Source organism: Dryobates pubescens, chromosome 29 (genome assembly GCF_014839835.1).
Source record: "Dryobates pubescens isolate bDryPub1 chromosome 29, bDryPub1.pri, whole genome shotgun sequence".
NCBI classification, from domain to species: domain Eukaryota; kingdom Metazoa; phylum Chordata; class Aves; order Piciformes; family Picidae; genus Dryobates; species Dryobates pubescens.
In genome coordinates this window covers 6,137,179-6,164,692 of record NC_071640.1, presented here as the reverse complement: position 1 = coordinate 6,164,692, position 27,514 = coordinate 6,137,179, and the positions used below count along the sequence as shown (strand labels likewise).

Genomic DNA, 27,514 nt, shown 5'->3' with positions numbered 1-27,514 from the left:
ATATCTTCAGAATGATCACATTTCAGCAGCTCTGGTGGCCACCCAACTATTTTTAGGCACCTGTCATCCTTTGCTTGCAGACCTCATCAGTTCAGGAACAGCCTGGGATGCAGTTCTCTATTCTGACTGGATAAGTTCAGAAGGTTGCACACAAGGTGTTCACTGTACTGCATTGTGGCATTTCTGAAGGCAAAACACATTCCTGCACCAGAAATTTCAGTGTCCTATGGGCTGGTTTAGCTTCAGTTTATGTCTGCTTTCCTTGCAAAGTGTTTGTTGAGGAGCTTTCCTCACTTCTCAACAAAGCAATGCTCGTGGGATGAATGCATCTTTGAGTCCTGCAGTGGATTGCCTGTGTCACTGAGTTTTATTGGGTTTGCTGAGGAATTGAGTCCTTGGTGATTTGGCTGCATTATTTCTCTTATTACAGCAATGGTGGTCTGTTTTCACATTCCCTGTGAATTAAGTTGGATAGTGATATAATTGGGTGTCCTTTTCTAGGGGCATTGGTTACTTTTATAAATTTTACATAGCACTTTTTCTTTCCCTAAAACATTGCTATTATTGCCTAGGTGTTCTTATTTTGGGGTTGGAGGTAAAGGAGAACTTGAAATTACTTTTAAATGAAAGTACTTGCTATTGTATTTATCTGTCTAGAGGCAATAAATCTGTTTCAGCAGATTAAATACTGACTTCTTTATAAAACCCTGTTTTCTCAAACCTCTTATCAGCAGCACTTGGCAGTAATCACACCTAAGGAAACTTATAATTTTCCTCAAGGAGGTGACACTGACAGAATTAAAAATGAAGGAGCCCCCTGAAAAGCCAGTTCATTACAAATTAACAGTGGTCCTAGCAAAGCAGTGGGCTAAGGCGTGTCAAATACTGATATGGATAAAGAAACCCAGCATTTTAAACTGTCAGAGCTCAGAGCATAGCTAGCCTTAGAACAAATTAATCACATATTGTCAACGCAAAGTTGCATCAAATTAACACATCGGATTCCAGCATATTAATGTGAGAATGCTTTCACCTGATTATTACTGCAAACCATTGCCACTCTCTGACTGCAAAGATATAATTAAATTGCTAAATAGAAAGTGCATATAATATCTCTGCATGCATTTAGGATGCATGAGCTGAAAAGATCACATCCTAGTAAGTGACAGTTTCTATTTGTAGGAAAACTTTACTTTTTTTTCCTCTCTCTTATTTACTTGGGAGTACTAGAGTATGAAATTGGAAAAGTTGGTAATGTTGTTTGCACTCCATGCAACTTAGGTGAAATACAGGCTTAATTTAACTGATTTGCTGTGCTGCATGCGAGTACACAGTCAGCTTCTCCTCCGTACCTTGTGGGGGCAAGGAGAAGGGAAGCAGAGATATCATGGAGTTGTCAAAGAAGAATATAGAAAGTAGATGTTAGTACCTTACTAAAGACACTGTTATTTATCTGAGGGAGGTTGTTAGTCCATTTGTTTAAAGCTAATTTGCATTCAAAATATCTATTGAGATCAGACAGCTCTTTGCTTGGATACAAGTTGATTACACGCGCTGTGTGTGTTGATGTGTCTTTGCTTAGGAATTTGTTACTTGCAAAAATCTGTCTTGACATGGTATGTTTGTCATGAAGTGCTTGCTTCGGTTCAGCTACTGATGGACAGAAGGCAATGCTGTAGGAAAACCAAATGTGCTATTTAATTATTCTAGTATACTTTAAGTAATAATTTAAAAGAAAAGCAATCGGCTCAGAGTTTCCAGCTGTACCTTTCACCAGGTGATGAGCAATGCTTGCGCTTGTGCCCATTCTCTGGTCACCACATTCCTCTCTTGCCCATAGTTTTCCAATTCTTCACCCGGTCTTCTCATGTTAATGTCTTATCCCTTCAGTTCCTCTATGAACCATTATCAAAAATACTGCATTTAAGCTTGTTTCTAAGTGCCATTTATAAAATGCTTTTCTCTTCAAAGGTCCTTTTACTTCAGCCATTTAAAAATGCTCCCCTCTAAAGAGGGTGTGAGCACTGGAGCAATTCTAAAGTTTGAGATGCATGAATAGAAGGTGAGTGTGCCATAATTATTAAGGATGGTTGTCAAACACTAAATTCTACCCTTAGCAAGGCAAAAAGTTCCCGTGCTTGATGTATTGAAAGCAGTGTTGCAAGACTGAGGAATAAGTTCTTCAGTAAAAGGGTGGTGAGACTGGAGCAGGCTGCCCAGGAGGGTGTGAATGCATCTTCCCTGGGTGTGTTCAAGGCCAGGTTGGATGATGCTTTGAGCAACCAAGTCTGGTTGAGAGGTGTCCCTGCCTACAGCAGGGAGGTTGCAGTAGATGGTCTCTAAGGTCTCTTCCAGCCTAAGCCATTCTGTGATCCAAACTCACTTTCTTAGCATGAAATCTTACTTTCTTTAAAAAAAAAAGTGGGAAGGGAAGGCAAACAGCTGGTACAATGAAACATATGGGGAAATTTTAATGAATGACCATTTTGGTGATACGTTTAAATAAAAAGCATGTTTGAGGCCATGGTCATTTTAAAGCAAGCTTAATTAGAGTTAAAGAATTTAAAAGTAGTTTTTATACCACACTTGTTAATCTTTTGGCTGAATCATATTGCATTTTATTCTTTCTAATTGATTTTTTAGCAATTTATTAATGTCATTATCTTTCCCTTAATTACAAATCACACCAAATGAAAAATATATTCACAAGTTAAGGTTCTTAACAGCCAAAGAAATATGGATCTGTTTTATTAGCAAATGTTTTTAATGGCTGCTCTTTGCAGGAGGGTTGGATAGATACATTTAACAGGCATGTTTATTCTGAGGGAGGTAAGTTTTGGGGGGTTATTTTTTAATTCCTCTTAGTACAGTATTTTAGGCTCTGCTTTGCTCTGACCTTTGTACTTGAAAAAGAATTTTCACAGAATCACCAAGGTTGGAAGAGACATCAAAGATCATCAAGTCCAACCTATCACCACAGACCTCATGACTAGACCATGGCACCAAGTGCTACGTCCAATCCCCTCTTAAACACCTAAAACATTGACACTAACTGCAGAGTAAGGACTCTTCTGTGGGTCTGTTCAAGTGCTGTAGTGTCACTAACCAAAAAAAAATTGCAGTTAAATATAAATGAGTGGGGATTGGTTTATTCTTGTTTCCAGTATGAATTTCAATTCTACTAAGTTTTTATTTATTTCTGCAAGATTTTAGTAACTATTCCCCACTTAGAGTTTGTAAAGGCTAATGGAAATCTGGATTTTTCCATGTAAGATTCCTCTTTTTTTCTGTCTGAAACAAATAGGGAAAAAAAGTAGTCTCAATAGTTTCATTTAAGATGAGGAAAACTGATACATTAGCAAAAAGGTTTCTCAGCTCTCTGAATTTATTATACCTTAACCTGATATGTGTCTCAGACCTGAGGAAAAAAAAATGTTGAAAGCACTTCATGTCAAAAAGTGTTGTGAAGCCCTCTGTGTCTGGCACTTCAAGGTGGTGTGGGGTTTGGGGGTCTTTTTTTGCAGTGTCATCTTCAGGAGAATAGGTTTTAATCCTGCATCGATTCAACTTGCTTGAATTAGCCCGTCAGAGTCTTTTAAGGGCAAAAGCTTCCTAAGGTTAAAGTTTTTAATAGTCTTTTTAAAGCTACCACTTGAATGACATGTGGCTGTTGAAGGTGTGAGGAGGAGATCACAGGATGTTAGGCGTTGGAAGGGACTCAAGGAGATCATCAAGGCCAACCCCCCTTGCCAGAGCGGGACCATAGAATCCAGCACGGGTCGCACAGGAATGCATCCAGATGGGTCTTGAAAGTCTCCAGAGAAGAAGACTCCACAACCTTTCTGTGGAGACTGTTCTGGTGCTCTGTGACCCTCACAGTGAAAAATTTCCTCCTCATGTTGAGGTGGAATCTCCTGTGCTGTAGTTTCTATCCATTACCCCTTGTCCTGTCACAGGGTGCAACTGAGCAGAGCCTGTGTGTTAAACTGGTGCGTTGTGATGGATGACAAAACCATAGTCCCAGCACCAACTCAGCGCTGGGGTAGAGATGTAAGAGCCCTGGACTTCTCCAAAGCCTCAGTATTGTGTTCATCTGGAAATGCTGAATCAGGATCTCTACACACAGAATGCATTTGCTGCTGGTTTTTAAGTAATTGGTTTAAATGGGTTTGGGCTTACAATGGCCTCAAGCCAGAGCCCGGTCCTTCACACCCACTGTGTTCATGCCTTGGGTCACACACCACTGACTTTTTCAAGAGGCACTTTCAAAGAGAAAGGTTGTGTTAGTGCTGAATAAAAGCAGTTATGAGTGGATGTGAAGATCTGCTCTGTATCCAGATAAATGTAAATGAAATTTCTGGAGGTAAGGGATAGTTACCAAAGATATTTTAACTACACTGGAATTATTAGGTCAGTCTTCAGAAGAGTATCAGAATATTAGCCCTGCAGAAAAGTGGGAGTCCAGGTCTTAACTCAAAAGTCCATGAGTCATTTGTATTGTTTCAGAACCTGTATTACATGCTATATAGATGTTTGTCAAAGTAATTTTATGGACACAATAATAAGGAAAACAGTACTTAATTAGAAAAATAATGCAGGATTTCAGAGCATATTTGTCTATAATGTAAATATTGCTTTCCAAAAGAAACAGTATAAAATTTTTCCCAGCCAGGCAATTCTTTTTGCAGTCTTGCTGCTAGTAGAAACAGAGAAACAAGTCAGGCACAGAAAATCTGTTAGGTTGCTTCTGGTACAGCTAATGAGAACTTCAAATTTCTTGACAGGATAAATGCAAGGTCTGAACTCAGGTTGCAGGGGGGTTTATTATTGCCTTTTTTTTTTAATCACCTGGAAAGGGTAGAATTCTGTCTCAGCTCTGGTAATTCTTTATGCCATACACTAAGATAATTTTTCTCATGATTCCCCTCTGTGAAGGCCATGTGTCCCCACTGTGCTGCTCAGAGCCCCTTTCCTGCAGGACTGGCTGGACCTCACAGACCTGACCTGCTGCTGCTGCTGCTCTGGTGAGGGGTGGCTGCAAGAGGAGCTCAGGAGTGTGTTCATGGCATTAAAGGCAGTTTGGCAGCCGGTCCTGGTGTTGAGTATTGCCTGGTTCTTAAGCTCTGAAGACAAGGAGATGACTGAGACGTCCCTCACTGTTCTGGGTTCTGTTCTTTTTGCAAGAGGACCAAATAGTTTTATTTAACAGAGCACTAAGTAATTTATTCTGTTGTGAATCTATTTTTGCAGAACGTAAGCTTTGACCGTATTGCTGGAAGTGTGATTGTCTGAATTCAGTTTAGTTAAGTGAATGCACTTCACCCAAGTAACATAAGCAAGTCAAATCCTACATAATTTTCCCTTGTGCAATCCAGCCCCAGGATTGTTTATCCCAGATTATTTTCCCAAGGCTGCACTTTTTAGTCCCATGGCTTTTTGCTTACAGTAACAAGGTCAGAGGAAGTAGTGTGCAGGTTGGCATCATGAGCAGCTCTAGTGTTCTGTCCAGCAGTTCACAGTCAGGGTGCTCCAGGCAGACCTGGGCACCTCATGGTGTGGGCACAGCAGATTAAATTGTTGTCCTGGTGACCTGAGTGATGTTCTTGTCCAGTGGGGTGTGGCCCATTCTTTGAGCACTGCTAAATAATCCAAGTATCTTCCCTGGACATAAGGGTGCTTTGGTTTAAGGGGCAAGTTTAGTGACAGAACTCACTTGGTAGAAGAAATAAAGCCCTGCTCTTAACAAGCAGCCTGACTGCTACATCATTTTCTGTGTCTCTGATGGTTTTTAAATTGAGGGGGGAAAAGCTGTTGTGATAGTGTCACTAAACACTGCAGAACATATTTCCATATAAAAACCTTCCTAGCTAGGAACTTCCAGTTAATAATAATTTGGAGAAAAACCTGTGGTAAAACTTGAACATATTAACTATTAAGAGTTTAATTTGAGCTCTGGGGGAAATGATCTATCTAGATAGGTACAGTAAAAATGATGAGATTTCAGGCAGGTTTTACAGATGATTTTCTCTTTCTTAAGAATAATTGAGTCATTTTAATGATAAGCCTTGCTTGGCTTCTTTGAACGGACTGCATGTAATTAGTTGTAGCTTCAACTTTGAAATGTTTTGACAGAAAATGTATCATTTAGCTCATACATTTTTTTTCCTAGCATCCGCCTTTAGTATTTGTTCATTTTCTGGAACACACAACTTCACTACTGCAGGTCAAATCCCAGATACAGCCCTGTTTTCTTTGTTACCTCGATTGTTTCCTTCAGGACGGGAGAGAATAATTACACAGAACATCTTTTCCAAGCAGCTGGAGTCAAATTCCAGCTGAGTGCAGCACCTGTGAAGACGGTGACTGTGCCGCGGGCTGCGCGGTGCCGTGCCAGCCCGGGCTGCGCGGTGCCGAGGCGCCGGATCCGGCGTGCACAGGCACTCCTGCCCTTCTGTGAGCTTCAGATGGCAATAATGCCAGCGAATGCAAAGTGTCTGCTTTAGACTAATTAGAGGGATGATTTGTGAAACGCTGGCTATTTATTTAATTAATCACCAGCACAAAGCTATAAAACCCATATTTTAAAAATCCCTGTTAGTTTGCCATGTGGTTAATAGATTGTGGCACATTAAAAAGTGACACGGTGATGTATTAAAAATGTTCCACCTAAGGTTGGCTAATGTCCTCGAGGAACTTAAGCTGTCTGCTTTATGCAACAGAAGCATAGGATTAGAGGCTGATCTGTTCAAGGATTGAATATTTCTGAAAACATTTCTCTTTTGTACAGCATCTGTTCATTAAAATATATTGTGACGTATTTCTTAGCACACAAATAATGTTTATGGCGTAGTTTTAATTATAAGTTTTTGTTGCATTTTGTCGCCACAAAGAATAACTTTACTCCTCAGTATCAAATTTGATGTTTATTACTAAGTAAAATATAAATAATTCTTCTGAAGTAGGCCATTCCTTCTCTTCGCTGCATGGAAACTAAGGATACTTCTGTGTAATTGAATGCATTTTAGTTACAGCTGTAGCAATTGTGGTTTGATAAATCTGAATATGGGCTCTCGTTCTTCAGCAGAACTATTGGAACTGGAGAGATAAGAGTTTAATATCCATGGTTAGCTCAGTGTTGGTGTGAAATCCACCCTCTGGGGAAAGGCAGCTCCAGCCCTGTGCTTGGCTTTACCAGTGCCACTGTGACCATGCTGACCTATCATGGGATGCGCTCTCACTCTGGCATAATGCCGTTTGAGTGCACAGGATTGAAGAGGGACTAGGTTCATTTGTCCTAAACAGAGCTGCATGCTGCGTGAAGGGAAAGATGTCTGGGCTGTGGTGGGCAGTTCAGGCTTTCTCCATTCCAAATAAATATGTCAGGAAGAAGTAATACCAAGAAATCATATTCATAGTGCTTCAAGTAAAACCCTTTTTAAAGTGAGTTGTGTAAATGAATGTGTGTTAATATGATTGAAATATACTGTTACAAGAATTATATGTCTTATTCTTTGCTCAGAACTTAAGAGTTTTATTATGTGTGGGAGTGAATGCCAGGAAAGAGCAGGCAGTAATTTGGGATACTTGACTATGTGGTTATATATTGTAAATCCTGGTTTTGAGGTGCATATAAAAATTTGTTCAGGTGGAAACGTGGAAGGAAACTGTCCAGCTCTGGAGGTTATGTTTCTCAGCTGTGTGTTGTATAATTAACTGGTACATTAGGAGGGGGGCTGGAATAAAACATGAGTATGTTAATGCAGCCTGGAGCTGATGTTGTAGTGATCATTGCAATGCAGATAACGCATTTCTCATAACCGCTGCTGCCGACTGGAGCCTTTGAAACATCTGGACCTTTAATTGAAAAATAGTGTGGTGCTGTACAGAGCAGACACGCTAAGTGAAGTCAACAATTTAGAATAAAAAATAATAGTGTGTTATTTACCTTGTAGTTAAATATTCATACTTTGTTATGCTTTGTATAACAGGAAATTACTGGGTTAAATTTTTATGAATAGTGACAGTGTGAATGAGATAAATTAAGTATTTAACAATGTTAATGGAATTTTACATTGTGATCTGCTAACTCTGCAGCACAAGCTGGGATGATAGAAAGGAGACAGAGCAACTTCGAAGCTTTCGCTGGAAGCTGTGAGGTCTGGTAGGTGTGTCAAAGGTAGCCTGGTCACCTGCTGCTGGTGTCCAGTCCACTGTCCCAGTGGCCTCACTGGTGGTATTTTCTGTAAAGGACTTAAGAATAACAAAAGTAATCATACAACTCTAGTAATGAAAAATAGCAGCACTGGATTAATCACCTGAGGAGAAAGTAAGAATGATCGTTATTTCACAGTAGGCTATAGTGCAGTGCATCAGAGAGAAAAAAGAGTAGAAGTACTCTGGATTTTCATAGGAACACTAAGACTTGGTGCTACACCTCTGAATATTGACACAACATGCAAATGAGCAGGCATTTTCTCCAGATCTGTTATATTACTGTGCAAATAAAACAAACTCTGATGTAAATACTTACCATTCGTGTTATGTTAGATGATGTTCTGCTCACCACACCACAGACTAGCGGCAGCTACGTGTTTCTGTGCTGGGTACTGCAGGTCTGAGATCCTGAGGCTGATGAAAGTGTTCCTCATCCTGCTTTGCTGCCGGTGTGTTCACTCTGACCCATATGCCAGCATTGTCACTGTATGGCACTACAGTATGAGGGTTTCTGCCACATGCTGCTTGAAAACTGTTAAGATCTTTTGTCATTTAAACTTAAAACCAATTTAGCTCTTTTATGACCCTTGTTTTTCTACTTAGCCCCTCAAAAGCTGTTTGGCTTATGAGTGAAAAGCTGTTTCACTTATGAGTGAATGACTGGTTTAGTCCCACTGATTTGGGATGAAGAAATAATTGCTTTCCATTTTTCTCCATTTTTTTCTTAAGTCAGGAGCTGAGAAAATGATGCTTTTCAATGGTTGTCTTAGAAGCATACAGTCTTCTGTATTACCATAAACATCTGTGCTCTAATCTGTTAGAACTTTGGTTTGTGATGTAAATGCTGAGTAAATATATTTCTATTTTTTCCCCTTCATTTATTTTCTGTATATTGTTTAAATGCATATGTGAGTAAGTTATGTTTAGGAGGTGACTGCTGGACCGCATAGTGTATTACATACCCTGTCACCCAAAGCAAAAAACATTTCACCGAGTTTAAAAGTGAGAAGACATTTTGCGTTTGGCAAAGGGTAGGCATTTGTTTCCATTTTGTGTAACGTTTAGCATTGTTTGCTAGGAGGTGAGTCAATGACTTGAATTAATTATAATTACTGAAGAGACATATACTGATTGAGCAAATAAAGTAGTAAGCTCATTCGTGCCAAGGCCATCTAATTAAATGCTAACTTTGGGTAAGCTAGATGTGCATGAAAGATTAATTTTAAGAGGTTTTTATGACTCCCACTAAATAATGATTCAGTGAAATCTTTGCATTATATCATTAGAGCATCTAATCTTAAAGTGATATAACATTTAGTCACAGAACTCTATTGTACAGGAAGCTGCAGTAAATTATTATTGTTGAAAATTAATCACTTTTTCTCTAAGAAATGTTTATGGACTTTGTTTTAATTTTCTGCTGTGGTGTGCAGCGAAGCAAATCACGAGTGAGAAGGATACAGCTTACACATTTTTCTCTGTGACTATTTCATTAGCTCCCCATGATGCAGGTACTTCAGAACTGTGTTTAAGTGCAAGTTGTCCTTGGGGTGGACATCCTGTACCAAACTTTCTATATTATGTAGAAGGCTATTAGTGGACACACAATAATCTATACAAGGTAAACATCATCTGGCATTGGAGGGAGGTATCTATTTTCTCGTGGGCTTTGATTAAAAGTTGATTTTAAATCTTAGAAAGACTTCTTGTGTGGAAAGAATTGATAGAGTTGAAATATGTTGCTTTGCTAAAATTAAAGAATTCTTTAATTTTAACTTCCCATTAATATTTAAGGCATATTAATTTAATTAATGAACATTGAATAACGTTACAGATAGTTCCAAAATTGCATGTAGCCAGTGAAGATCATTCTCCATGCAGTTTTCCTGTTGTAGTTGTAGCAACCAGTATTTATGTAATTAAGCACCACAGCTTGCAAATACAGTCCTAGAAGATCTATGAAAATTCGTCATTTGAGTTGTCTGTCATGTCCTTCACGCATACTCTGGTGTCTAGAACTACCAGCAACAGATGCATGTGCTGGTGGTACTACTTATGTTCTTGTAATTAGTCCAACTACTGTTACTATATATCACCAAATACTACTGTACTTTTTTGTGGCTGTCTTATTTTAGACAGCATGAGAATCATGGATTCACTGGAGCCAGTAGTCTTAAATACCAAGTTACTCTTTCAGAAGACGTTTGTTTATTAATGGGAGTTACTTTCCTAAGCTTATCTGCTATTTATTATCAGAGCACAAATGTAAATTGATCTGCTTAATTCAAACTATAAGAAATGGCAGAAAGTTTGTGAATCCAGCAGGCTGTACTTTTCAACAATGTCAAGTAACAGACATCATTTTGTGTAGTTCTTGAATAGCAGCAGCAAAGAGTAGCTGTAGTGTGCCAAAGAACTACGATGTACCAACCACCAAGAATTCTGACAGCGATAGGAAAAAAAACCCCAGAAATACAAAGAAGTGAAGTGATGTGTTTATGTGCACACCACATTAACAATAATGTGGGAAATGAAATGATATCCCAGGTTTTTCGCCTCTTGAAGCCTGCGCATGCTGCACAGTGGCATGTCTCCTCCAATGAATTGGAGATGGTGAAACATCATCTTTGCTTTGAGTGAGATGGAAATGCTATCAAACAGCGAACAGAAATCAGAAGATCAGGCTGTAGGATAGCATTAGGTACCCTGAAGAGAATTTATTAATAAAGATGCTAAAAAAATTTTCTGTGACTTATTGTGTGTTTTCTGTGTATGCAGTTACTCCTCACTTCCTTAAAGGGTTGGTGGAATGTAACGTTTCTTAACAATAAAAAGCTTAATGGAATCAGATTTGTGATTTCCTAGAAAATTAACGAGATATTTTGTCAATTTTATTCCAGACTTCATTTGTCAGAATATGCAGTGTCCAGTGACAAGCTAAAAGAATTTTTTGACAAATTAACTATGCCACAGGTGACAGATCAGGAAAATGTTAATTTAACAGCCCCTTTATGCTTCCCAGATTTATTGGAGGCTATTAGGGAAACTCCAAATGGTAAGGCCCCTGGCCCTGAATAGATTTTCCATTGAATTTTATACAGGGTCTATTAATAAAGTTTGATGCTGCCTTTTTGAATATAGGTAACTGTACTTTATCTTCTGGGTCTCCTCAGCATTTACAGTTGGAATACCATTTTTAGTTGGGAGGAAAAAAAAGTAATTATGATTCCAGTAGTGTCCGTAATCTGGTTCTGAATGATTCATCCTAAAGAAAGGACTACAAGCACCATGTAAAACCCACCAGTTATTACTAGTTAAATCCAGTATGGCTTGGTCCTTGACTCTTAGCCACTGAGGCTAATAATTGGGTCCCTTTCACTCAGTCCCACCACCTACAAATCCCTTCCTAACGAGCTTTGCACAGGTAAGTAATTGAGCTCTGTGGGACTTCCTGCACAATTGATATTTTGGAGGACCAGGCTAAGGGTATGGATTTGTTCCATCCAGTGGACAGGTACCTGATGGTTTGGGTGTCTAAAGCTGGTTCAGAAGAAATATCAGTTTGTAATAAACAGTGAAGATCTCCTCCAGATCCTTTTGCCTTGGTGATTGATCCATCTAAGCCTTGGCCCATGTGTTTATAGGCCATACTAATGGTTCCATTTAACATGAAAATGAATGTTCTCAGTACTAACAGAAAGTCTGATTGGCTTCCAAATCTGTTTTCAGTCTCTCTAATATTTTATGGAAATTTGTTTTACAGCACTTTTGATTAATAAAAATGTTTTGCTCACTTTTAAAGGGATTTTGAGTATAATTGTGATACTTTTGAGCCATTTCCCTGTCCTGCTGCTGTTGGTATTGCTCCCCTTGCTCCAAGAGCCGTTGTGATCTGAACTTGTGTCAGAATTACCCCTGCTTTAAGTCATCTGTCATGTTGATGTTCATGCTGAGTGTTTGTGAGTTAGGGAACAAGGATATCAGTTACAGAGGGAGTTTGGACAAGCAAGATGGCAAAAGTAGGCTGGAGGAGATGGAGCAGATTTAGAGATGGGGAAGGACAAAAGAAAGTTTATTTTAAAATCAGCAAACACAAAGCAACAGCACTCAGTAGGGCATGCAAGAAGACAGAGGAGCACTGTGAAAGGGAGAGACCAAGGGAAGTTACCACCTTATTTGTGATAGCTGTAAAATCAGAGTCCCTGGAATGTGTTTATTTTGTAACTACATGTGTCTATTGCATTATGAGCTCATAAAACAGTCTGTACATGTAGTAGTGGCTAATGGAATAATCTGGTCTTTTTGGTTATTAGTTACAGTTCTTGGCTCGCTTGTGCATTCTCTGGTTCTATGCTGTGTACATCAGTTGTAACCTTGGCATCAACTCTCACATCTGGCTGTCCATTTTTCTTGGATTTTCCATTATCAGGGCTAAGCATTACTTAGGATTCTGCCATTCTTGCATTTAAATATGTGTCCTAGTTAAAACAGCCTGCTCTCATAAATCCCCCTCTCTACAGACAGGCAGGAGGGAAAGTAACACCAAAAAAACCCTCTGGGTTGAGATACAGAGTTCAATGAGATTATAAGATGCCCATCTCCCTTAGCCTATGTGCAGAAAAGTGTAACAAAATGCAGAAGCAGCAGCAGAAGCTAGTAACCTATTCCCAGCCTGCAGCCAGCCCAGCAGCCTGCCAATAACCAGCACAACAGCAGCACAGCTCTAAGCCATTCCCCTGAGGTGATGCTCAGCACCTCAGCGAGCACATAGTGGAGCCCAGCAATGGGCCTGAGAAATACTCTTTACAAATGTAAATGTAGTTAAGAGCCCTGGTCCGCAGTCCTGGCTGCTGTCCCCAGTTATGACCACAGTGCCAACGATGCTCACAGCCTCAAGTACGTTCATACATCTCCTGGTTAGTGTTTGCACCTGGGCAAAGATAAGGATAGACTGTGAGACTGGTGATTCCTTACTGGATACAGGCTTAATTCTCCTTAAGAGTGATTCCTGTAAGTATGAAAGGAAGATGAGAAAGCAAATAAAAACCCCTTCTCTTCTAGCAGTTGTAGTTCATTACTTGTGCTAATGATTTCCTTGGTGAGGTGAGGTCACGGTTGTGGGTGGCATGTCAGAGGGTCCCAGGCGCACAAGCTCACCCAAAGGCTTTCTTAAGGCTTATCCAAACAAGGTGAAGGAATGTCTCTTACAAACCTGACATTTCCTTTTAAATTAGTAAAACCATTTTTTTCTTCCCATAAGTACGTGGGAAGAGGAGGCATCCATACTTTAAAAATGTTTCCTTCAAAAACAAATTTCATTGCATTTGGATGGATTTAAATAATACTTTTAGCTGTGCTAGTATGACTAACTTTAATCTTGAAATTCCTATTCTTTCTCTAATTTATAATCACACTGAAGGATCAAATGGTTTTTAACAATATATTGAAATTAGCACATGGCATATAACTCCCTGGTTTATACTCCCATTACAGATTTATTGTGGTGAATCCTTTTATTCTGTTACTTAGAATTCCAAGTGATTAATTCAAGCACTGCTTTCTTCTCTTAAGGCCCATATATGTATAGAGGTAGATGGGGATCATACAGTCTTTGGTCTGTTAGAAAGACTTCTGGGTTTAAAATGCAGTCTTATCCACAATAGATCAAGGTGGGGTTTTTTCCTCTTATAATGCAACCTTTATAGATCTCCATGTTGCTGTGTATTTTGTAGTTTATTTAACTGTTCAGGTTTATTTTTTTAATAAAATAAGTTCCAATAAAAACCAGTATTAGTTAATCCTTCTTGGTTATCTTCAAATAGTTCAGTGGCCCAGTGGTATGTGTGGTATCCTTCTTTTGGCAAACCAGGGTCAAGCCTAAGGTTTATTTCTAAAGGTCATCTTAACCTCTACATATGATTGATGTTCCTTTTTGCCACAGGTCTGTACTTAGGATGTGTTACCTGGCTGAGCAGTCTGTGGTGCCTGGCTGGTTGGGTCTTAAGCTCTGAGATGCAGTTGCTGTCTCTGAAATGCTGGCATCTATAACATTCAAGTTCAGGTCTCACTGTTTTATGGGTAGAGTGCTGCCAGCTGTGCTGTGCTCTTCTTTTTCCTCATATCTGTGGGAATATGCTGGTCAGGCTCCAACTTCCCCATTTATGTAGAAACAAGGATAGTGCCAGTATTAAGTGCTGATGGGGAAATGGTTTTGAAGTTTTAGATAGCCTTGTCAGTTTTCTCTTCCTCCTCATCCCACCTTTTTTTTTTGTCTGGCTGGAATGGTTTTTTTGGTCCTGCAGGAACGTGGGATCTTACAGTGAAGTTCAGACCTGTGAAATCATTGCCAAATATTCCTTACCATTTTTTACAGATACATTAAACAGCAGTGAAAGAACAGGAATTTAAAGAGTCAAGCTTCTTCCAATCTTCAGTTGTAGCAGTGTATTTTAATCGTTCTGCTGAAAAGAATTCCACCCACCCCAGGTTTTTGTCTTAGCTCTGTCATTTCTTTAATACATTCTAATGAAATATATTTTCTTGACAGGGTCATGTTGGTACAACGGCAACCAAAAAAATTGATGTCTACCTCCCACTGCACACAAGCCAAGACAAACTACAGCCCATGACCGTTGTGACGATAGCAAATGCCAAGGTGCATGACCTGATTGGACTAATATGCTGGCAATATACAAGTGAGGGACGGGAACCAAAACTGAAGTAATGTTCTTTCTTTACTACCTCTTGATCTCTAATTTTCTCCCCCTGCAGCCTTTTTTGCATAATGAAGTGGATTTCCGTGCCAGTGTTTTTATAGTTAAATCTTAGAGAGACCACCCACACATGTATCAGTGTTTTCCTTTGGAGCAGTAGATGTGCATCCACATCCATTTCTCCTTCAATTAAAGTACTGGGTACTGTATAATGATAAGTACATAAAACCATGGATCTGTGAATTAATCTTCACTTCAAAATGCTCTGTGAAAAAATGATATAAATCTTACCTCCTTTGGTGTCATGGGGATGCTTTTTATTTTATGTCCCATCTATTTTTTGGTAGTGTTCTTCATAGCTACTATCATAAGGATGTCAAGTAAAATCCAGAACTCATCTGTAACTCCCTTTGTTGTTTGTTTTGAGGGACAGTGCTTAGGCCTTGACTCTGTTCTGGCTGCACGGTGCCAGTTCTTCCTGCAGGTCCATGGAGAGAGGAGCCACTGTACTGGGTGACGATGTGCCCTGGAAGTCCTGTTGTGTCTGTTCTCCTGAAACCATAGGTTAGGTTTTAGTGTGCCTGGAAAAAAAAGTCCTAATTCTCTCCTAGAACTTCAGCATTATAACTTTCTGATGTCATTTGCTGACATGGCTTCAATTCATTATACACATGTGGTTTTCTAAGAGCTGACAGATAAAGAGGCTAGAGGTGTTTTTCTCTCCAGGTTATCATCCTGGAGATATCACTAAATTAAAGATACGCAAATAAGAATACAGAAAACAAAATAAACACAATTTTTTCTCTGAAATTGTCAATACAATTGCATTCTTTATTTCAAAAGCTTCTGCCATACAGTATTGTCTAATTTCTGCACAACTTTGACCTCAATCTCATTGGTTCTTTGTGTTGTAAAGAGCAGCATCTGTTTTGTCCTCAGAAATCTTCTTTTCAGTTAATCAATGGATTTTTTTTTTAGTGTCTTTGGTAATCACTGCTTATGTCTCCATTGTGGAAGAATCTGCCCCTAAGATTTTTGTCACCAAATAGATGGGATTTGCCGTGCTGCAGAACTAGTGATGTTTAGTAAGAGCCTGAACAAGTTGGGATTTAAAACAGCTTCAGGTTTTCCTGGGTCATAAAGAATAAAATAGTTTTATAACAGAGTTATTAGTTACAGATAGTAGTGGGTGACTTTCCTGGTGCAAAGAAGGTTAACAGTTTAGTTTGGGGTTTTTTCTGTATGAGCCAATTTTCACTGCTTTGTTCCTTTCCTGGAATATTTGATGAATGGTTGGGGGTTTTGGTACTGAATTTTACTGTTAGCTCTTTTGGCATTTTTCAGAGGTGTTTGAGGACTTGGTAGGCTTCTCTCCTGTGGTAGCACAGTTGTAAGGGGGGAAAGGAAGGTTCTGAGAGGTCGCTGGAACTGCCCTTCTTTAGGAGTAGCTGATTTCTGTTTAGCAAGTGTAGCACAACACAGAAAAGCAGCACTTCATGAAACCAGTTTCATGGATATTGTTGCCTTGGATATAGGATTTCCCTTAGCTCTTCTCAACAGGCATATGAGATGTTTCAGAGGTTAAACACTTCCAGTTTATTTGTCCTTTTCCCCACACCCCCCCTACACTAGGGAAGAAATACAAAATTCTTTGCAGATGGTGCCATTTCGTTTGCTGTGACTAATTTCTGTTCATTATATCATAAGTTCAAAAAAGTGTCCTTAGTGTGTGATAAGCTTATTTTTTAATGAGTAACACACCACTAATGTCAGTCTTTGGACACATGTATTTTTCAGGAGCACAGCACACCTCAAATGGAACAGCACCCGTGAGTAGAGGTATTCCATGAAACATCATTGCCAACAGCAAAAGTCAGCAATAGGAGGAAATGAATTTCACTGTCTGCCTTGAAGGATAAGATGTTATGATGTGTCAAAGAGTGATCATGACCAAGGAGGCTGTCTAATGTAATCAAATCTCAGGACAGAAATAATGAAATAAATAATGGAGCCATGAGTTCCCCAGAACAGTCTGACAGCAGCAATTGAGAATCTGGGTACAAATGCTCAGAGGAAGGGACAGAACCTCAAGATTGCAATAAGCTTTTTATCTTGTCTAGCTCTTAATTATTCCTCATGTCTCCATCATCTTTTTTTAGTGTTGCTGACTGCCAGTCCTTTAACAAGGATTGATTTAACTGTAAACTGATCCTCATCATTTCCAAAGGAGGAAAGAACTTGTGTAGGTTGCACATTTTTACATTTGTTGTTTGTTCCTGATTTAGTCAGTTTAGGGGATGAAAAGGCAAAAATCGGGATGTTTGTGATGCTGTGCTAAAATGCATCCTGAGAACATTTCAAAGCTGATACACAACACGAGCAGAATGACAGATGTACCTACCAGTAATACCGGTTGAGAATAATGAGGAGGTTGTAGACTTTGTAATTAAGAGAAACAACCCCTCTGTCTTTAGGAAAAGAATATATTACTGCCTAATTCTTTTCTCTCGAAGGAAAATGTAAGAGTCTGAAGTGAGTGAGTATTAGTTGACAGCTTTGAGAACATTTTGTATTCAGTTAGGCTGCCTTTTTTTGTTATAATTGTATTATATTTGTCTCTATTCAGTGTCTTGATATGAGGAACTACTGACAGTGCTAGCAGCCCTGTTCCTGGCCTCATAGACATGAACTTTGGTCATAACCCAGTGGACCATTCTCTTGCCAGCCCCTGACAGATGTTCTGTAATGATTGTGCCTGCAAAAAATAAACAAAATCCCTTTCTAGGAATAAGTTAATAGTGAGATGCTAATTCAAATAAGCATCCCATTTTTAGATGTTAAGAATGCTGTTACATCTGTCAGGTTTTAACTTTTGCATTCTGTCCACGGCAAACTCCCAGTTCCCCAGGCTTTGAACCTTGTAATTTGAAGCCTGAAGTTCAGGACTTTGATCTCCTCCTGGTGGAGCTTCAAACCGTGGAACAGTTTTACCTATTGGGCTTGTTTTCTCAGTGGATTGTGATTCAGTCTGTGTTAATGTTCAGGACCCCACTGCATGTTTGAAGACATTTGTAACCCCTTTAATTTATGGGATTTAACTGACATGGTGTATTTTCAGTATAATTGGTAGAAAATAAGTGGTTGTCACCACCACCTTTTTTTGGCACTTGGATTGCTCTGAGACCACACCGACTGTGTTCTGTTGCCTGCATGTTTACACGTTCCTCCAGCTTTAATGAGAATTATGCAAATGCACCCAGTACCAAATGGAAATGTTAACTTTATTTATACAGAGCTTCGAGTGCACACCAGGCTGCACATAGGAGAACAGGTTAGAAATCAGTGGTGTAAGGCACAGAGCAGAGCTGTGGGATATGGGCACGGAGTCAATCTTCAGACTGGAGAGTCTCCTAGCAGGGGCTGATTTTGAGTTACATTGAACGGGACAGAAGGAGCATGGAGAGCTTGGTGTCTGTATTTGTAGAAATCTAAACAGAATAAGGACACAAAAATCATGCCAGACCTTTGTCATAGTGTGAGCAGGATCAGCTGTATCTATATTTTGTTCCTAAAAGGACTGGGAATCGTCCTGACTGTAGGCTGCTTCTGATTCTCAGAGCACTGATGCTCTCTGAATCCTCTTTCCAGTACTACTATTCACCAGTTTACCTAAAAATTACTTAAGCAATCTTGAAGAAGTTAAGCATTAATTCTACAGCACTATTCCAGTTCTTTATAACAGTCCAGAGACTCAGGAAAGTTTCTTCAATAGTTTTGCAGAGTTCTCAGAATTCACAGTGACAAACATTGCTGCATTACCCTTTTGTTAGCAGCTGACATTAATAGAGATGCATCATTATTACCTGTTTTATATAATAAATGTCTTAGTCATGACAAGTTGCATATAGATCACCTGGACTAAGCACTCTCAGTAAAGCAGAGTTGCAACCAAAGGTTTGTGAATTAATTGAGAAAATTGCAAATCAGGTAGTCAGTGAAATAATTCATTGTCACATCCAATCAATAAACTTTGTAAATCAACTCATTTAATTCAAAAAATGATCTATATAGATCAAGCAACCAATTAAACAATTAGCATACACTTTGCAATTAATTAATTTACGCATCAATCATGCAATTAAAACTCCAAATTTGAACTGCAGAGTTTAGAGAAACAGTGCCACATGAGCATCCACGTTGTACTCCATGGCTGTGGAAAATGCCTGGATGCTGGTAGATGTACAGTAAGAAAGAATACTTTTCAGGACCATCATTTAAATGTTAACATCCCAAATACAAGAAAGATGTGATCAGTAGCTGTCAGATACAGAGTTGTTTCCCTGTGGGCATTTGTATTTGGGAAGAGAGATACTTGAAATCTTCTTTGCACTGTATCTTTTTGAAACTCTGTTATTTAGTTCTGCTTGTTAGTCTCTACTAATTTTTAACTGCTTCTAGTGGCTGGGTTTCTTAGATATTTAGAAAAGGTGGCTTTTCTGCTCATCACTGCTACTGTGTTGAACAGATCTTTACTTTTCCCATGGTTTATTACCCTTTTTGCCTGCCTGAGAGCATTCTCTGCTCCTCCAGCCTGCATTCAGCAACTTTGTCGCAGTTGCTTTATCTATGAAAAAAAACCACCCTAAGCACTGCTTGTTCATCTTGAATTCTAAACTGTGGTGGTCATATAAATGGAGAAATTCACAAATGGAGAAGTACTGCTTCCAGCTTTATGAAGTCATGACACATCTGCAGACTTTAGTATATTTTACTCACTGTCTGTATTTTCTTGCAGCACAGTTACTGATGAAGTAAGGCTTGCTGCTGTACTCTGAGGTTTGGAGTTTATGGTAGCAAGATGTGTTGGGGCTTTGCTGGGACCTATTTATACACATGCCATCATTAGCTTTTAAGTATATTGCTCCTGTATGAGGTGTCTGCTGATTTGTTTACCACAGCATTTAGTGATTGATCTGCTGAGCTGAACTGGTTCTAGCTTCCCTCCTGAATGAACTTGTGTTGTCTTTTGTTTCAGCGACAACGTCAATGCCTACTGTCTCCATATTGCTGAGGATGATGGGGAGGTTGACACAGATTTTCCACCCTTGGATTCCAACGAGCCCATTCACAAGTTTGGCTTCAGCACTCTGGCACTGGTTGAAAAGTACTCTTCCCCCGGCCTGGCAGCCAAACAGTCACTCTTTGTCCGCATGTGAGTATGGATGCTGAGAGTCTCCATCAGCGGGAAACAGCTGGGTGCCCAGGCCACCTCCATGTCCTTTTCCTTCTTTGCTTTTCTAAATGCAGGGGGCCACATGTATTCTTGGTTCCCTGCAGATGATGCCCTGGTCTGGGCTCTGTCAGTGGGCAGGTAGAACATTAAGTGGTGCTGGCAGCAGTTGGGTGAGCCCATCGCTGTGAAGTCTGAAACTCGAGAGAAGAAAATCAGTTCTTCTGCATATTAGTTTGGAGTACACTGAATTGTTGTGCTCCCACTACTAAATATTTGGAATTTATGCAGAGTCTGAGCTCATAATCTTCATTTTGCTCCAGCCATGCTGCTTATTTATGGAAAATACGTTCAAATTAATAAAGGAAGCAATGTATATAACAGCAGCAGAGATTTAAAGTTATAAAGTCATTCATGTTGGAGACCCAGAGCCCTTTCCAACAGGTATTAAGGACCAATCCTGCTAGTGAACTTTTAATTATTTGGGGAAAATTTATTGAATTTCAGCAGGGGGGGGGATAAAAAAAGGTGTATTTGTGCTGTTTTGATATTCTGCATGTGAGAGACTTCAGAATCTTCTTTCAAGGCCTGATAAAGAAAGTGGTGGGTTTCGATTTAAGACTGGTTGGACTGAAAAAAGCAAGTGATTTTAAATACAAATAGTTGCAGAGCTCATTAATAACACTGCAGTGTTTGAAGAGAGAAATGAGGGGTGAATATCATGCCAGGTAGAGTAGGAGCGGACATGCCACTGTAAAGTCTCTTTGAAGGAGATGACCCAGTCCAGAACTGAAAAACTGAAGCTGTCTGCTTTGTAGCTCAAGGAGAATTTGCAGTATCATTATCAGTGAATTGGTGTTTGAGTCATATATACTGTGCTTGATCACTTTTATTTTTCTTTGCTTGTGAGTGAAAAATCTTTTAAACCATCAGAAGGCCTTAATTACCGTAACAAAATACTAGCAGCATAAGCCACTTCTCACTTGGGAAAAATAATTTGTGTTTGGATCTCTTGAAATGAAAATGCTAATAGGGTTTTCCTGGTTATTGGACATTATTTTAATTTATAAAGGATTACTTCCACTTCATAACCATACAGCTGCTTCTGCTTTTGAATAATCAGACATATTTTTTTTTTAACCTAACCCATTTAATTGCATTTTTTTATATTCTTTATTGTGTATTCTGTTTCTTAGAGACATTCTAAAGCATCCTACTGAAAGAAATTTTCAGAAATCCCATGTGTATTTCCCACAGGCCTCTTCACTGCATTCCACGGCTTTAGGTCAGTGGAAAATAGAATATTCTGTCAACAGTGTTTACAAATCAGTTATTCAAGGTGAACATTCAGCTGAGGAAGGTGGTGCAGGATGGAGACGAAGCAGTCTGGCCAGTCATTGCGAGGTCCTGTTTTGGTTTGTGCAGGTTGCAGCCACATGGCTGAGCCAGGTTTCCCCCTGTGGAATTGCAGACTATTTCATTCCTTCCACTGACTGAAGAGTGATGCAGCTTTTGGCTGCAAGAGGGAAGATCTCTTTCACCTGTGTGCATTTCAATTCTATTACCATGAATTTATATGTTGGTGTTGGGTTTTTTAAAATTTTATGATTCCATAATTGTTTAGTCTTCAAGATAATCCTGCATTTTCACTATCCCCTGAAAAATACCAGCAGGTATATAAAAGATTTGCTTGTAATTCCATGCAATCAAAAATGAGCAAGAGTGTTTGTTGCAGGTAGACCAGATAAGAAGCCTGTATCATTAGAAGACTATAAACTGTTGATGATTTCACAACTGGCAAAAGTCCCCATTCTTTCTCGGCTGCCTCCTACCATAATCCCCATGGCCTGTACTCAGTGCATAAACAGGGAGTAGTATTTAAATTCAGTGAATGCTTGTGGTCTCAGATTTTGGATGTTAGCTTGAAGGATGTGGAACCATTGTTCCCATATGGAGCACAGAGACCTCAGCAGGATCCTGGTTTAGCCTCCAGCTCTCTGACTGGTGCTTGAGGCAGGATGAAGGTCTAGCTGCAAATCCTGCAAAAAAAGATGTTTAGCATAATTTGTGCTCATGGGAGGACCTTCCTTCTAATTTGAGAGGTCCTGCACCATAAGTAGTAGTGCTTTTCTGAGAGGATTTTGGGTTGGTTCTTTTTTCCCTACAGGTTGGTTGGAAATGCCTTGTACTTCCTCCTGTGTAAATAGCTATTTGTAAAGAGTGAGATTTAAATCAGTATTTTCTGTGTGTCCCCTAGAATAGACAATTACTTGATCATCACTTGATCAAAAGATGGTTACTTCTGTGAGTTTAAATCTGTGTGCTGTCTTATTTTTATAGGGGTTTGTTGTAAATTGTGCATATTCTTCCTTCCCTGTCATCCTGCTAGTGCATGTCATTGTGTTTCTGTGTTTCACATCTCTTTTCCCCCCCCCCCCCCCACTCCTCACACTGAAGTATTTCAGCTGCTGTCGTGTCAGGCTTGTGACTTGTATTGTTTATTAATATTGAATCACTGTTGAAAAAAGTTGATGCTTTTGAGAAGCTTCATGATGGAGCACGGTGGTTTATTTCACATCTCACCCGTCCTGCATATTGGATAGATTTTCAGATGTTGTGCAGTTCCTGAGCTGACAGTTGTGGAACCTCGCCAGGGACCCCGTTTCAGCAGGACATGTTTGAGCAGAAACAGTTTGCAGAACTTTATACACTTAAACTCCTGCCAAGGCAAACTCGTAGCCACTTGAGTTAGTTATAAATACCCAGTGGCAGTGGTTGGAAGTAGCCCACAGTGCATTTTATATTCTGAGCTGAATGTGAGTGTCTTTGTGGCTATACAGAGTAGTAAATAATTGAGTTTGATTAGGGAGAGGGACCTCATTATCCCCCCACCTGTGCCCAGCTGGTAGGGGAGGGTCGAAATGAAGCCATTAGCTGTCTCTCTTACTGGCATCTCAAAGAGCTCAAATACATCTGTGTCTTATTTTCTTTTCTGGCACAATCAGTCGAGCAAGCTAAGCAGGCATGACCGAATTTGGCAAGTTCCAAGGACTCTGGCAAAGTTGCACAAGGAGAAGACGGAGGGCAGTCATTCTGGCTTCTAACTGCCCATTAGTCTGCCGAGTTATGTTTTTGGAGGATGTCTGCTGTGGAAAGCAGTGCTTTGTCCAATGTCAAGCACGGCGCTCGCAAACAGCCCGCTCTGATCTCGAGTTCGATCTGTCAGGAGGAGTCAGACAAAGCCCTGCATTCATATAAAGGCAGCCTTCTTCAGATGATGAAGTAATACCTGAAAGACTGAATGAAGGTAGCTTAAAATAAATCTGTACTATCATTAGGGCTTTTTCCCTTGGAAATTTTATTATCACTACTTGACATACTCAGTCTAATGGTGTTTCAAGGAGTTGTAGCTCAGCTGCCAGTTGGCACCCCAGATGAAATTTGGCATACAGTTCCTCTGCTCTGGAGCACTGTTTTTCTGGTTTGATATTATGTTTAAATGACTTTGACTATTATATATGTATTTTTCAGAGCAGCACCTCTGCTATACCTCATAGGTTATGTTTTGGAACTTCATTAAAGTATCAGGCTTTCATTGTACATTTAACAAATTCAGTTCAAAGCTTTGAAGTGTGTTTTTTACTTGGGTTACAGGAGGCTTGTCACCAGTTTTTACGTGGGTGTCGGTAATCTACAAAGTATATTTCAGAATATTCATAAAATGCAAAATTAAGAAAGTTAAAGTAGCTGCCAGAGTTAAGAAGGTCAGCACCAGGGTAGGGAACAGACAGGGGTCAGACTCCAAGAAAGTTGTTGAAGCAGGAAGCTGATTGTTAGATGTCCAGTGATGGCTTACAGTTAAGTGTCCCAATAAAGCCAGCTTTACCCAAGAGCCTGCAGAGTTAGTTGAGGTTGACTCAAGATCATTTAGGTGTAGAATAAAAAGCTGTGGCTGGTGTAGTTATTCTGTTGCACATCACTGTGCACTTTTCTCTTTAAAATTGCCCATTTTAAGTTAAGTACTTTGTATCAACTGGGATTTTTAGACTTGGACTTCCTGCTGATCAAGTGGAAATCATTAGGAGCCATTCAGAGACACTTCCAGCCATGTCAGCCAGTTTTGGTGTGAGCCTTAACTGATAAATTCCACATCAGTATTCCAATAACAAAAAATGAGGTTGTGTTTTTTTTTTAAATTGTCACAGATTGGAAAAGCAGCTCTTGGGAAAGTTTGTTTCTCATTCAGAACAGAAGCCTTTGTCCTTCAAGTGTTGGGTTTTTATTTGGCTACACAAATGGAGCCCATGGAGAGGACACTGCCTGTTTCCATGCCACTTCTAAGCATCGTCCCCCCAAGCAGCACCGGCGTCAGCCCGCCGGAGCTCTGGCCTCTGCCGCTGTTTTCTTTTTCCTCTTCTGAACCTTGCCACCCTGGCTCCAGTGCTGAGGCTGTAAAAGAAGATGGAAAGCCAAGTTACTGCAGAATGATCACTATCATTAACATTCACGGGTGGTTCACTTATCATTCCTGACTGCACAGACATGGCAGCCGTTATGAAACGTCCACAGGTGTAGCACGATGATACATATTACATTGTGCCACAATGGATTTATGTATTCTGTAACAAAAGAAAAGTGTAATGAAAAAATACAGAAGGTAATCCTTTATTCCTCCACTGCACAATTTATCAGTAATGCCTGTGGATGATAAGTGCCAGGGATTTCCTTTGCTTGATTTAACCTTGTCACCCAGGTATGTTTTTGCAAAGTGACAGAAGATACAAGCTCTAAGGAGTTTCGTTGGCTTCCAATTTGTAAGCACCAGTTTTAATTGATTGAATAGCATCTACTTGTCTGTCCTGGCTTTTAGTGGGTTGACTTCAAATAAAGGTATCACACGTTAGCAGAGTAAGCTCAAACCATGTAATTTATAATTGTAATTAAGGATATGCTGGAATTAGGCTGAGTGAGGACAGTTCATGCACATTATCAATGCAGAGCATAAGTGGGAAGCTGGCAGGGCGAGGGTGGGCTGTGTGTTTCTTCCAGAAGAGCCTCGCTGTGCTGTTTTCACGTTGAGGCACGTTGAGCTATGCCGATGGTGGTTTGGGTGATCTGGTGCAGACAGTGGCTCCAGGACTCTGACCACACTCCAGCACACCAAGGATGGTGCAGGGCTTCTCCTCTTCTGCAGGAAATGTGCTCTGACATGCTGGCCTGACCCCGGGATGAAGGCAGAATCTCTTTGGTCTGGGCTTGCAGCCACTCTCAGCGCAGATTTGTGGGTTTGCTGAGTGCTAAAATGTCACTGCTGAGGTTCTGTGCTGTGCCGTGGGGAGAAGCAGCACTGTGGAGCAAGGGAAGGATGGAGAGAGTCATGTGTCTGAGCTGGGCTGGGTGCTTCAGACCCTCGGGCTCTGTTCCAGAGCAAATAGCCAAAAGTTTACAAATGCAGGGTGCGCTTTACATTGCACTGCTCTTGCCAAGGCCTTGCTTACTGGATAGCACACTAAATATAGTAAAACACAGAGGTTTTTCTTATTTTGCTTTGATCAGTAAAATAAACTTCTAAAGATTGTTCTGGGATGGGATCCAGCTTTTGAGGCAAAGAATGGCCGTGGCTCAGGCATGAGTTAGTAATAGAGTGTCAGGAAAATTAGTCTGACAGTTCTCAGGCCAGCTGCTCAGGAGAAAGAATCAGTTGAGTGGGGATGGCCTGAACCACGAGCGGGATCAGCAACAGCATGTGCTCTTCAGCAGCTCAAGTGTCAGGAGTGTAAGGGACAGCCTTCCATTCTCAGGAGGTTCTGGATACATGTTGGTGTGAGCCCCAAGCTGGGCCAGCCATGGCCAGTTGCTGTGGTTTGCTCTGTGCCCAGTGGGAAGCAGGGATGATCCATGGTATAGGCTGCAGGTCCTGCCTTGTTTGTGGGAAAACATGTCTGCAAAACATTGTGTTCTAAAGGGGAAAAAAAAGAAAAGGTTGTGACTCCAGACATTTTGGCCAGAGAAGGTTTTGAAAGATTTTGCTCACCTTTGGTTTTTCCTGCAGTATTTGAGTTTATTTTCCTGTGTTTTGGTTGCAGTTCTCTGCAAACCTTCTTTCTGTATTGCAGAGCATTCTAGGAATTGCCTGAAGGCATCAGATGTCTTTTGAGTCAATGTCCTTATGGTTGAGTCCAGTGTCCAAAGGTATTTTGTAGCACTTCAGTGACAAAGATTGTGTCATTTAAATGAAAGCACAAAGGTACTTTCTTTGTTGTAGTTAGAGTATCATTGTGTAAGAGGCTTTACACTTTAAAAAAATCCACCCAAATGTAGCTCAACAGATCCATTTGTACTAGAGCTGTAGTGACTTTGGAAGTGAAGTGAATGACCAAGAGCTGCTGGGAAAGGCAAGGTGTTGTGTGGTTCTCATGAAGGTTACAGGGCTCCATAGCAGCTGTGTGTAAGATTTGCTCATAAATAAAGAGTGTAGGAAGGTTTCTTCTCACAATATGGTGTTAGCTGAGCCCCCTGAAACCCCAGGCTGTGCAAGATCAGCATTTCCCCACTGCAGACATGGCTTGAACTCCCTCATGTGGAGCAGAAGGCTCAGTTCTGCTCCTTCTGTGTGAAAGGCAGGGCAGAAATCGAGAGGGGAGAAAAGTATATGCATGAATAGGTTGGGAATATTTGGTCTGAAGATGAGTAAGATAGAGTTATAAATAATAAATGGTCTAGAGAACATAAATTTGGGGCTTTTAGGCAGTTTCATTTTGCCAGGAACAAAAGGAATTGAGAATGAAATTCAGATGAGACTAACTCACAACTGATGAGAAGGAAACCCTGTTTTGTACTGGTGACTTGTGGAATTCACTGCCATGGGGTGAGGAGCCTGGGGAGAGCTGCCCAAGGAACCAGGGGATGCTCTGAACAGACCAATCCAATCTGTTACAACGTGACAGGCATTTTTATTTCTTGTAACGCATAAGTGACCTCCTGTTCTGGTTTTCTTACCATCTCTTCAGACTGTTCCAGCTATTCTCAGCAGATGATGTTGAGCTGAGAAGCTTAATTGGGGTAAATAAGGTAGCTGTGTGCTGTGAATGGGGTGAAAGGAGTCAACGTGTGTTTGCTTTTCTGGTGGCTTCAGGACAGTGGGCTGGTGGCCACCCTGTGCCCAGGCAGGGGATTTGCTGACCACTGTGTCCATGCTTATGCTCCAGCCAGTAACCAGCAGTGAGTGTTAATGTCATTTATTCATGTAGGCTATGTCACAGCATGGGCCAGGGATGCCACATCTGAAGTGATCAGAACTCCGACTCATATTCTCAGCATTTGTGGTTTAGTGACATGTAATACGGGCTTGTTTTTA

The 27,514-nt window shown here is 40.2% G+C and overlaps 1 protein-coding gene across 3 annotated transcripts in view; it reads left to right on the top strand.

The window, feature by feature from the left end:
* Positions 1–27,514, top strand: part of MAPKAP1 (MAPK associated protein 1) — a 107,057-nt gene that overhangs the window by 30,184 nt on the left and 49,359 nt on the right. For all 3 annotated transcript variants that reach the window (XM_054174324.1, XM_054174322.1, XM_054174321.1), the window contains exons 5-6: positions 14,762–14,934; positions 19,963–20,139. In XM_054174324.1, the coding sequence (XP_054030299.1) occupies positions 14,762–14,934; positions 19,963–20,139 (350 nt within the window). The remainder of the gene's footprint in view (positions 1–14,761; positions 14,935–19,962; positions 20,140–27,514) is intronic.